Source organism: Lytechinus variegatus, chromosome 15, assembly GCF_018143015.1.
Source record: "Lytechinus variegatus isolate NC3 chromosome 15, Lvar_3.0, whole genome shotgun sequence".
In the NCBI taxonomy this organism is placed as follows: domain Eukaryota; kingdom Metazoa; phylum Echinodermata; class Echinoidea; order Temnopleuroida; family Toxopneustidae; genus Lytechinus; species Lytechinus variegatus.
The window spans coordinates 28074710-28089816 of record NC_054754.1 but is presented as its reverse complement, the minus strand read 5'-3'; the positions used below and the strand labels follow the sequence as shown (position 1 = coordinate 28089816).

At 35.4% G+C, this 15107-nt stretch overlaps 1 protein-coding gene across 4 annotated transcripts in view; it reads left to right on the top strand.

Moving 5' to 3' along the window:
- The window catches only part of LOC121428858 (gamma-aminobutyric acid type B receptor subunit 1-like), an 80596-nt gene that overhangs the window by 37622 nt on the left and 27867 nt on the right, over nucleotides 1–15107 (top strand). For all 4 annotated transcript variants that reach the window (XM_041625727.1, XM_041625726.1, XM_041625725.1 and 1 more), the window contains exons 5-8: nucleotides 1690–1814; nucleotides 4653–4770; nucleotides 9784–9847; nucleotides 14191–14268. In XM_041625727.1, coding sequence (XP_041481661.1) covers nucleotides 1690–1814; nucleotides 4653–4770; nucleotides 9784–9847; nucleotides 14191–14268 — 385 coding nt within the window. The remainder of the gene's footprint in view (nucleotides 1–1689; nucleotides 1815–4652; nucleotides 4771–9783; nucleotides 9848–14190; nucleotides 14269–15107) is intronic.

Here is a 15107-nt window from a genome sequence, read left to right as displayed (position 1 = left end):
ATTATTGGGACCTTGTATGGATATTTCCGCTAAGGGGATGGGTCAGCGCTGATTTTATCCAGGTCTTCTTGTGATTGAATAGGGCAGTAGATATTTTGATGAGGGTTTGGCATCTGTAAGAAGATGCATGGTCAAAGTGATGATGTGGGCTGATGATGAAGTGGAGATTGATATTAAAGGTTATGGATACACCAGGGCTTTGTTTTGTGAAAAAGTGTTTTTGATCTGATCCAATCTCAAATATGGACGGCCAGTACCGTCATAATTCATCTTGTAGAAGGTTATAGATTTATTTACAAAGAAAGGTTCACCAGTCTTGCGTAAAGTTGTGCATAACTGATAAACAACAGTACCGTCTATGATAGCATCCCAGTCATGGGGCCTGTTTTACAAAGGGTTGCGATTTATCCGATCAACTACAACTATGGACGGCCAGCAACGTCAACATCTAAACTGCAAATATGTTCTAAATATTTTCTAGGTATGGTGTATATTCATACATTCATCTTTCTCTTGAAGAATCAGTGTGATTCTCCTTGTTAACTTAGGAGATTGTGCATATTTCCTGTAGAAAAAAATATAGTATGGATGGATTTCCATACAGTTGAGATTGATTAGATCAAATCTAACTCTTTATAAAACAGGGCCCTGACTGGTTTTTCATGAAGCTGTTTGTGAAGTTATTCACGACTGGAAGATGTTCTTAGGTGCTAAGTGAGCTACGTATGGATATATTGTTTAGCACGAGAAAGAGTCACAAGGCTTGTGTAAAGACATGCGTAAATTACAAACAACTGCTTTGTGAAACCCCACCCCAGTCCAGATATATATTGTGATATGTGTATTGAATATAGTGGAAATATCATTTAGGGCATGTTAAAAATATTTACAATTGATTACAATTTTAATTGCAAATATACACTGGATTATCTGCACATTTTCCATATAAAGTTCATAATATTTTTTTTCTTCAAATTTTCTTAGACCCCCTATTTGTGTTATCCTGTTTTATTTCTCTGTACAATGTACTTTGTATCTCATGAAAATGTGCTATGTAAATGAAATGTATAATAATTATTATTGTCAATTTGCAATTGAGCACTTTGTTGTCATATAATCAATGAAAACTATTTTGCAAAATCAACTTTTATCAGTGAAAGGTTGTTGAATCTAATATCTCAAATGAATACAGTTTTTGCCATATCGAGCACACTATGGTTATCCCTTGAAATATTGTAAATGCCTTTTGTTGTTAACTTTAACTGGATGATATGTGGATATTCAATAAAAAAACTCTGGAATACAATCAGATGTCAATGTTCTACATATTGAACATGACCACATGAATGATAGAAGAATTTAATTCAGTGTACTTAACTGGATGAGTCTAGTCGTGTGATATGCTTTTACAGAACCGTTCTTCTAAGAGCATGACATACAGGTAAATCATATGAAATCTTGCCTGATATGAAATAAGTAACTTTCGGCTATTACCTTGCTAAGCGATTATACATCTTGATTATTTCTTAATATGCCACTCCTAACCAGTTGGCACAAAATCATAAACAAAGAATCCATAGACCTCCAATTATTCTGGCATGTCAATTAGAGTTAATAATATACCAGAAGAATATTTGTGAATATTAGTGGATAATTGTTGAAATGATTTTTCTTAATATTATTTTACAGACTTCCAAGGAGTTTCTAGCTCGGCTAAACAGCAAACTGACCACCTCTCCCCAGAAGACAGCTGGATACCCAGAAGCTCCCCTTGCCTATGATGCTATATGGGCCTTAGCTCTCGCTCTCAATAAGTAAGTATAACAGTAAGGGAAGGCGGGGTAAGTTGTGACACTTTTTGCTTTTTGCATGTCAGAATTGATATGATTGATAATCTTGTAGAAATAAGTATCTTGCCTTAAAATTTAATTCTGAAATATTTTTCACCTGTATGTATAACTTTCAACCCCTACACTGAAAGTCATTGTCACCTTTGAAAAAGAAATGTCAAATGGCTCAACTTGCCCCATCTCTGGGGTAAGTTGAGCCACCTTATGGGGTTATTTGAGCCACAAAAACTATGTACAAAATGTATGGGGGAAGAACCAGCATGTCAATTTTTTATTTGAACACTTTTCACTTGCTAATTCTCTATAACATCTTCTAAAAAGGAAAAGAACAATCATTTCAATTTGCTCTTTTCTGCCTGCATATTAATGGCCTTGTAAGTTTCTTTTTATTATTATATATTACCATAAGAATTACCATGGCTCAACTTGCCCCATGTTGGCTGGCTCAAATTACCCCAGTCTGAACTTAATGCGATATTGTAACATCCACACATTTCTTATGCATCCATCATGTAAAAGACTTTGACAAGAATGAAGATCTATACCTGGACAATCAATGTTGCTTTTATGATTTTTATTATATTTAAAGATATATGTGTGTGTAAAAAGCACTCATCTAATTCACACCCTTTTTACTTTTTTTGGCTAAAATTTGTATTTTTCCCTCTAAAAAGTACTTTTTGTTTCAAAGTTGAAAACAATGTGGTGGGGTCAGTCGTTTGTCATCGGTCAATAATGCATGACACCGCCACAATGTCTGACTCGTTCATAATTAGCATCTGGTTGGTGGCTCAACTTACCCTGCCTTCCTCTACATGTATATCTTAATACCAGAAAGAGCTATATCCATCTTTGATGAAAACTGAGTTCTTAGAGCCAGTTTCCTCTTATAAAACACAGCCACTGCTTCGACTGTGACTGCCCATACAGAAGGACCATCTATTTATAATGACCACAACTTTGGTTTTCTCTGAAATCTATTCCTGATTGAAACATGGATGATAATGACCTGTCTATAAGGACCACTTGCTTATAAAGACCACTTTTCTTACCCCATTTTACACTGATTCTTTCAAATCTGTTCATATTGATGATAAATTCCCTTTTTTTTTAAGTTGTATTCTGATTAGCTATTGGCATTGTTAGTATCGTATACTATTATGTACTACAGTATAGCATTTAACCAATTATTACCTGTTAGAATAAAAATGGACTCTATACAAGGCCTATAAGAATCATAAAATTCAGCAGTATTTAGGTAGTAGCTATTTGGGTAAGCTGTTGATATTCTATTCTCTTTATGGTTGCCCAGATTTCGAATTTCCTCCCTAAAATGTTCCTCCTCACTTACCTTCAGACACTTGATTTCAATACTTAATTTTAGATACAAAGTCCCTGTGAAGATGGAGACTTGATTTGCACATCAGATCATTGAACTTTATTTCTTACTCTCAAGGGGCTTTTGTGTTTGCAGGCTACCTTAACGATTTCATATTAACGTAATCCAGTTACAGTCCCAAATGCAAATTTGTTTCTTTCATGAAGCCGCTGAATGTAAATTCAAACCGCGAGCAACAAATGTACAGAATCTGCCTGGAAACTTGACTGCTTTTGAAAGTGACAATTTGAATAACATTTTCAGTTAAAGTGAAAGCACTTCACAAAAGAAGGAAGCAAATCAGCATTGACACCTTTAGCAATTTGACTGAAATACCTCAAAATAATGAATTAAAGCGGCAAATACAACCAATTATCTTGCTACAAATCGTTTGCTAGTTTAGTGTCAATTTGAATGAGCTCTAGTTTTGTTTAATGAGATGAGTGAAAGTTGCTCACGTTGAAATGTATTCCCTTTTGACATTCCAACTCAAAGTTAAAGTAATGTAGCTTGTGGATTTTAGATTTCAACTACTGAAAAACTGATTTGATTTTGCATTTATTCTTTCAGAGAGGAGCGGATATGTAGCTGCTTATTATCCTTTGCATGGGTATTTAATCTACAGAGAAGTTATGAACGTTGACATTTTCCCCTGGAAATCTATGGAAATCTCTGTCAGGGGTGTCCTAGATTATCCCAGACAGACTTTATCCCGATCGATGCTCATATTTTCCATGTGCCTGGTCTTATTTTATCGATCGGAACAGGTGACTGAACCAGTTACCATTTTTAATGCAAAAGTATTTTCCTTCCCTTCGATTAATTCTTCTGTCACAACCGAGCCGAAAAAAAATCTGCCTGATCAGCTTGTTCTGTTCTGTTTTGTAGTGCAGGGCAATGTTGTGCTTTTCTCTTTTGAATGATGAAAGGAAGAAAAATTTTGAATATCATATTTGCCAATGTATATATACGTCATGAAGCTATACAGGTTGTCATCGATTCATAAAGAGATGGAAAAGATCAATAATGTGTGTGCTTGTCAAATGTAAAGTGTTAATTCCAGTCTCATTCCTGTGCTATGGGCATCTCATAATTTCAAAATGCTTGAAGTGAGGGGTCTTGAAGCATTCCATGAGATATAATATTTTTTCATTTTGTTAGCTATTTATCTGATTACTTTTGGTATTGCACTCTTAACCATTAGAGACCAATACTTACTTTTCAAATATGTTATTGCATTCTTTTTCTTTTCCTTTGCTTTCTTCTTTTTTTGGTCTATTTTTGGGGTCTATTTATACTTTTCTTCATATTATAATTGTTATAATGAGAATTGTACCTAATATTATCACCATCAACATCGTCATCATCACCATCATAATCTTTGTTATCACTTTGATAATTTGAATAATCATTATCTCTAACAGAACTCAGGAGAGACTAGCAAGCAGAAATCTACGCCTTGAGAACTACACCTACGGGAATGCTGACATAGCAGATGAAATCTACATGGCCCTAAATTCATCTAATTTCGAGGGACTATCGGTAAGTTACACGATATTGATTTTGATTGGAGGCACTGTCAGACAATATCGCAAACTGCGATGCATAGCACTATCAGTTATCAATGGTAATCATTATCATATCATTCACATGCGATCATCTCTGTCAATAGATTTCAACCAACTCTCAGCATTACTTGATAAGTCGGTTGGTTTTTGTATGAGATAGGTTATTAATCATAGTACTATCTGAAGTTATTTTCAATAAGTTCCTGAAATAATTTATCAAATATGCTGCATATGCATTATCTAAGTGATATTTTAGAGCATGTAGATTATTCCAATCACTGCATGTATTCATATAGGTATTTTTTATATAAAACATGATATACGTAATTGATTATTTTTCCTCTTAATATGTTCGAATGCATTCTCCAGTACTCTCATTCCTATTATCATTTATAACGTTAAAGCTATGAAATAGTATGCATCATTTCTTTATAAATGTTTGATTTCAACTACATCTCTGTTGTGACAATAGCCATGAAATTCAGACTTAGGGTGTGTTTATGCTTCCATTGCGAGGACAGAATCAGTGATTTCAAACGTCGATTCAAAACGCCGATCGTAAACGTGGTTCTGGGAGTGCTGTTTATGCTTAACTTTTCAGAGCAAATCATGATCTCCAGCTGGCTTCGCATCGTAAAGCGAGGTCAAATTGGGCGCGCCTTTTTTCGAAAGTTTTTTTTCCGATTGTTGTTATTATGTGGAGATAAGCATGGAGCAATACAACTGTATTGCCCGCGGAGTTTCATCTCACCGGAAGCATGTACCAAATGACGTCATTTAAACACGTTTACGATCGTGGTTCTGTTTATGCTTCCCCAGAAAGCCTGATTCTGGTCAAACGACGTTTACAAACACACCTTTTTGTGAGTTTACGATCGGCGTTTTAAAACAGCATTTAAATGAAATTAAGCATGGACGCATCCATGTTTTGGACTAGCCACGTTTGGAAACGCTGATTCTGGCCTGAAAAGTGGAAGCATAAACACGGCCTTAGACTGCTAAGACAGGCAGACATGTGTGACTATTGTTGACAATACTCTGAGTCATGGGCATAATTAAGAATGTGACATCTTACAATTCATTCGGGAGGATGAAACTATTCACCACTTGGATTTACTCCAGTGCTTTAAGTTAAAGCAGACAGCACTACATTAGGCTCTACTGATCTATGGATCCAGGGATTTTCAAAGGGGGAGGGGGCACATTTTCCCCGAGGAAAAAAAAGCTTCACTTTCGAAAGGGGGGGGGGCACACTTATGTTTTAACAGCATTTTACATTACAAATTTTAATTGTGCCACTCAGAGGGGGAGGGGGGGGGGACGGGCTGGTTGTGCCTCCCCCCTGGATCCACCAGTGCTCCTGAGTAATATTATTTGTAATCATGTAGATAGGCAGAATTGAGAATGGGAGAAGAATCATTAGTCAGTCCTTCTTCATTACTCATGTTGTTAAAATCATAAGTTATACATGAAAGTGTATTGTTCCCATGTGCTTCAAAATTAAGAATTTCACCAGCGATAGACTAGGATGGGAAATCAGAACATTTATTGATAGTCATGTGATTAGGAAACAGAATTTGGATTGAGTAGTCAAACACTGAGCAATCAAAAGGGAACTCTAATAGGTGGATCAATGCTTGTACTAATGTAGGGAGCAATTATAACAGAATAAATGACACAAAACGAAAATAAGGATAAAAAAACAGAATCGATGAGACAGGACAGGAATATTGAAACAAAATAGAAATGATATAACAAAACAGAATTAATGAGACTAAAGAGAAATAATAAATAATATGTGGTCGCCTTGATAAAGTTTTCATATGTAAAGTGCAATAATATTAATAATAATAATAATAATGATGATAATACTAATAATAATAACAATAACAATAACAATAATAATAATAATGATAATAATAATAATATTAATAATAATAATAATAATGATAATGATAATGATAATAATAATAATGATATAGTCAGTAGAGCCTAATAATAATAGAGGTATATTTACCACATCAATTTTGAAAACTGTTCTTTCAGCGGGCCCTGCTATTATCATTACCCCGGCTTTAGCTTAGCTACCTAGGTGCTCAAGCATTCAAGGCATTTCTCCCTACCGGGTACCCATTCACCTCACCTGGGTTGAGTGCAGCACAATGTGGATAAATTCTTGCTGAGGGAAATATTGTTATAGCTTTGATACTTTCATATCCGATGCATACCTTGAAAATAATCAAGGGCCAATCATGTTGGTTGAGCACAAGGCCAAGCAATTGTTTGAGGAAAGAGTTAGGAAGAAATATGCCCTTGGACCAAACATGGAAACTACTCTTGAATGATAAATTAGATTCCAAGATAAATAGAATGGCCACATTATATACAACGTATACCCCCACCCCCCAGTTTGCACTTGCTTATTAAATCGATTTATGTTACAGTTTATTTGCCCATATACAGTCCAATAATCAGTGTGAGAAGAAATTAGAGAGCAGTGTCCTTGGAAACATTCTTGAATACATTCTTGGGATATCGATCGGTTTTCATGTCACAGAAACCGTTGAATAAGTCTGACCTACTATTCTGATGTGCAGCTACAAAGTGATGTTCAAAGAAATATCAGCATGGAAAGTCCTTGAAAATTGTTCAAATGAATTGTGAAAACATTGAGTAAAACACAAACTCTAACATGAAGTGATTAAAAGCATACACATTCTTATTTTTTGCTCCGTTATGAAATAAATACAGCAACTTGCGAAAAGTGTTAATCTTTTTGTGTGGTCACGTTGGAGGGGGTAGGTCTTGTCTTTCTATTTAAGGCATACAATAACTGCCCTTCAAAGTCTTAAGACAACAATGTCAATTTATTTTTCAATTCATGTATCCCATGTTTGGTAATTTATTCCATTTTATACGCTCAGTCCGAAGAATAAAAACCACTTTATGCTATTATTCTAGTCATGCATCAGTTTCATAGACATAAACTTTAAGAGGGAAGGAATATCCTTGAAATTTCACTAAAGGTATGGATTTGAATCATAAGTGAGATCCCTCAGCACATTGTAGAGTCTTATAATGATATTACGAACTGCTGTAATGCATTTTTTTTGTTAGACCATGAACAGGGTATTTGAGACTTCCTCGATCATGATCAATTTACATCAACACCTCAATCACTGGAGCTTTGCCCTTTTCTGAGTGTCTGTGGACTTTTAAAATACTTCAAATTTACATATACAGTAACCATAACATTGTGCATCTTTTACTTCTCCTCTCTGCCAATTCTCTCTATCCAATATTTCTATCATGCTTTATCTGTGTGACTCCCTTGCTAAAATTTTGGAAAGCCAAATATGTCACAATTTTCCTCACATTGTTTGTTTCTTGAGTTGGGATATCTTTCCTAACTTGTGAATGGCAAAGAAAGCTATCTTATTTATCCTTCCGAAACAGTTGAAAAGGATTCGAGAGAAAGATGATTCTTTGAAATTACCGGTATACTGTTAGAGATTTATGCCACTATTGGCCATCTATAACTTAACCAAAATTTTAAACCTAAGTATTGACAATAAATCTGCAGTGGTCGTGAATAGGGACCAGCAGAAAACTGCATTTAGAGTAAGAATATGAATTAAAGCTTGAAGACTTAAATTCAGATCATTTGAGATTTGAATATCAATCTTTAGGATTAAAATTAAGTAGGACTGCATGATCACTATTCAGATACCCTCTGGATTAACGTTTTCTAAAATTCATGTCATTTATAGAGTATATATGGAATTGTTTAGCAAGGAATATGCCCTTGATTTAAGAATGTCTTTTTATAGCAACCCAAGAAGAGTTAAGGGAATTAGCACTTCGCCATCGCACAGCCAAGAAAAGAGAGAGAGAAAAGAATTAGCAATTCACTATCACATATACATAGACATGCAGTAGCATGAAGGTATGCACTCAAATCCAAGGACGCAAGGGGCTTTGTTACATGGTCAATATTTAAGGAAAGCCATGGTCATGCACATTGAGTGTAATACTCCAAATTTGAAGAGAGTCATGTGAGGGATTTTGCGCCCTGGAGAGCGATAGGCTGGACAGGGGTGCAAGAAAGAAAAACGGGAGACACAGGGAGCCAGACAAATGCGCAAACATAGAAATAATGGTATGGGAAAGGTTAAAAGAAATCTACAGGAAGTAGTTTTAATGATAGTACAAATTATTGGCAGGAAGGGGGGGAAGTGAAAGGTGTGTAAAAAAAAGTTGCACTTGACAGGGAGAGAGAGAGAGAGATGAAAGAGAGATTAATCTACAAACACGGTCATCAAACCTGTCTTAGTGGCCGCATGTCTATACTGCAAACCTATCTTTAGTGGCCACCAAAATTGTCTCCAATATAATAGAGGTATATGCTCTAGAACCTGTCTCTAAAGACCACCTGTCTACAGTGACCACTTTTTGTGTGTTCCTCTGGTGGCCTTTAATAGACAGGTTTCACTGTGACATATTTGAAATATTTCCATAATTGAGATATATATAATCCAAATCACAATGATCATTGCCAGTAATTATTACAGAAAATTCAATTATTGATCACATGTATGTTTACTTGGCTTATTTTATAGAACGCATTTAACAAATACTTTCATTACTACTCACCTGAAGGGGAAAAAAACAACCATGATCATCTTGTTTTTTTATTCATGGCTTTTTCACACGTGAATCTTGAATCATTGTAATGATGATTGCTATTGCAATCGTGACTGTGATTAGCGTTCGTGATTCTAATCATGTTCTAATTTGGTTTCACACATGCTAAAAATTTTTCATTAGCATTATTTTTCACTGGAATCATCATTCGAATTACGATTTTTTTTACCGTGTGAAAAGGCGGAGAGTTTATCTGATATTGAAGGGGACAGCACGGTTTGCTGGTTATCTGAAAAAACAACCCCGAGTTTCTTCTTTTTATTCATTTTGTCTGCTTTTGTAGGGGACGGTGGCTTTTACATCGACGGGTGACAGACTGGCCTGGACGCAAATTGAACAAATGATCGGTAAGTCAATCGATTCATGCACACCCCTGACAAGATCCTCTGGCTTATGGATTATTAGCTTAAAGACAGAAATGATGATAAAATTCTGCTTTAACATCACTGAATACATCTGGGGCCTGTTGCATAAAACTTTTTACCTGAGAAAACTCTGGTAAAAACTGAAAACTATGGTTAGTCTGATTTCTGCCATTGACTTTAACACTGGGCAAAAACTCCGGTAAAATCAACCTGAGTTTTCTCAGGTAAATTTTTTTATGCAACTGGCCCCTGGTGGGTGTTTCATAAAGCTGTTCATGAGTTAAGAGTGACTTTAAGAACAACTGGTGAACCTTTCTTATGCACTAAACCATTGCCATTGAATATACCATGAACTACAAGAAAGGATCACCAGTTGTTCTTAAAGTTGCTCTTAACTTACAAATAGCTTTATGAAATGGCCCCCAGAACAAGGTCTCTAAGCCCTGTACATGTATATTTCTTCAGATAGAAGACAGAATTCTGCTTTTATATAGTGCCTAATACATTGGAATGACATCTCTAATCACTCTACAGACTTATAGGCCCGAATTAACAAGGGTGGTTTTGAAAACCCATGGTTTATGCAGATTTCCTTTATAAATCACGCTTAATTTAGTGGTTATCGGGTGCGTGTATAGAAAATGTCCAATGCTAATGCACGCTTTTGTCACAGTGCACCAAATTGGCACCTATTACCATTGTTATACCTTGGTCACATTTGCTGTACGGCAGCCGAACGGCGAGTCAAAAACGGCCGTTTTATTCATTTTAATTCAAACCAGCTATATATAGCTGGTACAAAAGATGTTAAAATGGCTGTTTTCGACTCGCCGTACAGCCGCCGTAGAGCAATTGTGACCAAGATATAAGATACAGTATTTTATTCACGTGTCCTCTCTTTGAAGAGTGGACTCATTAATAAAAGTACTAAACAACGGACAACAGGCATCAATTTGGCACACTATGACAAAGCGCACATCAGCATCGGATATTTTTTAAAAACATACATGGTAAAATAAGCGTAAGTTATACAGGAAATCTGCATAAACCATGGACTCAACCGTGGGTTTTCAAAACCACCTTTTTTAATTCAAGCCACTGTTACCCAGGTCGGCTAACCCTAGCTGGCCTGCACACATTGTAAGCACTTTCTCCACTCCCTGGGAAGTATTCAAACATTATTTCCCTTTCTCCATTACTAGAGGAACATTGTGAGATTTTCTTTGCAAAAGATCCATGTGAAGATAAAATGTTTTCTCAATGGTTTTTAATATTCACTCCAAAAACCTGAAATCAAGAACGAATTTGAATTAAACAAGATTGTTATTCTAAACTTGGAGCACTTCAGGGAAAACAGTAGTCAGAAATTTTCACTGATTACTCTTGTAACCTACCAAAATCCTTGCATCTGACTGGCTCAGAGCAATTAAGTCAGTGGAAAAGTCCCTATCTTCTTAATAAAACACTCCCCAGCAACATTGAAATATTATCTTTGCCATGAGAGAAAGTTAAACGAAGTTGCAAATCACTTTCATGTTTTCTTTTGCTGCGTGAAAACACTGGCGGATGGGAGGGGACACATCCTACTCGTGCACCCCCCCTTTGGTAGTCATTATAAAAAAAATTTATTGTAAATATGCCTTTCTTTAACCAAGTGTGCCCCCCCCCCTTTGAAAGTGAGGACCCTTTTTTTGGCTTGTCCAATTTTTTGCGAACAAAATTACCTTACATTATAGGTGAAAACTTTTTTTTTTTTTGGGGGGGGGGCTTCTCAAATTTGTGGCAGACGAAATGACCTTAAATTCTAGGTGAAAGCCTGAATCCTGGATCCGCCCTTGCATGTAAGGTATTGAATTCATTCCCCCCATATAAAAGGGTATCGATTAAAAGTCATGTTTATACACCTCCTTGATGAATTGTTAGGGGAAATTCCCTACCAGGCTTTGTTGTTTTCTCAAATGTCACTCATGTCACCATTCTCCGGGGGTTGCTTTCATTAACGATTTTCTGGTTCCCTTTTTTCATCATCACTTCATTGAAACCATACATTAAACTATATGACATCAAACTGGTTATAGGGTTTTGAAACATATATATTTCATAGGTAATGGCAGACACGGATTTTTGCATGCAGCTGATATTTAATCTACATTGTTTTAAAAAAAAAAACCTTGATAAATATGTTCTTAGCATCTACATTAGTCTTTCCCAAAATGAAATTTTATATAAATATATATGCTTAAAAACTTTTAGAATTAATTAATGCAATTTCAAGAATCTTTCATTTTCCACAGTTATTTCTTTAAGATTGTTTACATAAACCTTTATGATTATGGCATTGATCCGTGGGGGGGGGGCACTTCCATTGACGATTGGATACCATGCGTGACCAAAAAAGGTAGGGCATGTAACGAATGTAATGTAAAAGGGTGTCAAAAAACTAAAATAATAAAAAAGGGTATATATTTCACTAGGAACACTACATGTTTACAGTCCAATTTACGAGGGTATAAAAAGACTTAAAAAATAAGGATGTACTTTTTGCCCCAACACTACGTGTTTAGGGTCCGATATGAGCGAGATGGGTGGGGTGGTACTAAACCCAATGAAAGTAAAGAAAAGGCTGACATCCATGATCATGTCCTTGACATACTAATTAAGCATTCTTTGTACTTGTTTAGCGGGTCAATTCAGGGATACTTGTCAAGAGTATACGGTTTTGTTTCGAATACATATCAAGGGTTGGGTTTCAATACTTGTAAAGGGGTGCATTTTCAGATCATGGGAAATACTTGTTTAGGGTGCTTTTCGAAACCCCATGGTCATTTATGGTATCTACTCGTCAATGGAAGTGCCCCCCCCCTCCCCTGGGGGCATTGACTGTTTTTAAGGAAGTTTATTGGTATTGGCATTGAAATCTAAAAAACTTTGAATCCTTGAAAGTAATCATACTCTCAGGGATAAATCTTGTCGGTAGTATCCATTAATGCATTACCTTGTCTAAGTCTATCTTATCTGGTTACATCCAAGTCAACCTGAATTATTGAGAAGGGAATGGTTTACCCATTGCCTACTGGTACCGGGCAATTCCTGTAAAAAGCCTATGGGAAATAAAGAAATTAGTAGTCAATGGGTTAAGCTAACAGCAGTAGAAAACTCCAGATCCATGGAAATGCTCAGGTACGTTGATAGTTTTGAAATGCTTACTTGGGTTATGAAGCCTCTGTTTTGTCATATAGAATGAGTATATCTCTCTCTGTTTATTCAAACCAATGAAAATGTCATTTCTAGTTTACTCTGGTATTTTCATAAAACGCCGGGAGTCCTTTGAAGAAATTATAAGCTGATTTGCCTTTTTGAAAAAGCTGTTTTTATTGGTTTCAAAGAAGTTTATATTCATATTTGGTGAAATTGTGAATGAAAGAAGTTGATCTTTTAAAAGCAAAGTCAAATCTTAGAGCTAACAGATGGAGTCCTAAAGATATTGATAAGTGGTTCCGTAGACTATATTTTATATTGAAGAGCAGGTTACTCTAGTACCAAATAGAAATGAAAAAAAAATAGGATTTGTATATTCAAATATTTATCAGGGATTGGATAAGTGAACTTCAATTTATAGTAAAATGATATTAAATCTAACTAGTTTCTTATGCATTCTCTGAACATATCTTAAAGGATAAAAAAGATACTCCAGCAGAGATAGTAAATATTCTATACAGAAAATAGTATTCCTTTGCAACAAAATAATAACTAGGAAAATGGAATGACAAGATTTTGTTTGAGAAGTAAAATCACAATATTTTGACATTGCTTTATTAATAAGGCTGATATTATTTTGCAATAGAATCAATATAGGATGAGTAATGGTCAACAAGAGAAATATTATTAGGTCTCTAAGTAGTGGCTATTGGTTGGTTAACCTCATAATTCACCTAGTAAAATCAGATAAGGAAAAAAATTGACATCTAATTTGATGAATTGACCATCTTATTGCACCATTTGGTAATTGGGTCACTGATCGTAATGGCAGACAGGACACAAAGGGGGAAAATATTTAAAATATTAAGTATTTTTTTCTGTTCAAATCGTAGTGCTGTCCTTATATTTATTGATTTTGTTGTTTGTATCAATGATTTTTTTTTTAATTTTAGGTAGAATGCTTGTATTTTTTTTCTCCATGAGGCATTATTTTTTATGTATAATTCTTGTAAAATTGACGTCATGTTGCTTTCATTGATATTAACCCCCCCCCCTCTTAAAAAAATCATATGAGCAAAGTGATAATATCTATTTACTATTGTTAATGTATTTTTTCCCCATGACAGATGGGCAATACAGAAAGATCGGTTACTATGACTATGCAAATGACAACTTAACATGGCTTAATACAAGTGAATGGCCAGGTAAGAACGTATGCTTATTTCATCATATCATTCCAGTTATTATTTTTCTATCTCATTGTTCTTTTATCTATCTCGTAAATTCTCAGGCAATTGCTTTTGATTTCATTTCTTCGGATCCTTACACATACGTATTTTTCTTTCATCTGTACTAATCATCCTTTTTCCTTAACAGTTAACATTTTTTCCTTAGTGTTAAATCTCCTTTCAAACAGCCTCTTATCTTAAAAACTTTATAATCCATTTTATCCACTTTTTATCTATTTGTCTGTCTATTCATTATTCTATTCTGTCTATTGGTGTTATGTTTACTTGCTTTCTCTCTATTGACTTGGGCATGCACCTTGTCAAAGGTTTTGAGCAAGTGTATTTGCCCTATGTTTCCCATCCCTTTTCAATGTTTCTTCTTCTGAAACCTCTTCCACATTCAGGTAACTTTGTGTAAGTTGAATATTTGGCATCGTTTTGCATTATAAAATCTAAAAAATTGGTTCTACTTGGCAATATCTCCCCCAAGGAAGGTTGAATGCAAGTTAACCTGTCCTACATTTCCTCTTAACCATCACCTTCTTCTGTATCTCTAACCCATCTTCTCATCTAGAAATGAAATAAAACTTCCTTCTCCACCCATGCCCCTATTGTATCTGGTGGGTCATTGTTCCTGTGGCGGGGAGTATCGTGAAACCGACCCCCCTTGCTTGCACTGTAATCACTGCTCCCACTTTGCATAGACAGTAAGTGGAGCACATGAAATCCGCAGCTTTGAGCGCTGATTAAATTAAGCGCTGGAGCTTGACGTATTTAGATAGAGTATCGGTATGATTTCATGCCTGATTATAGCT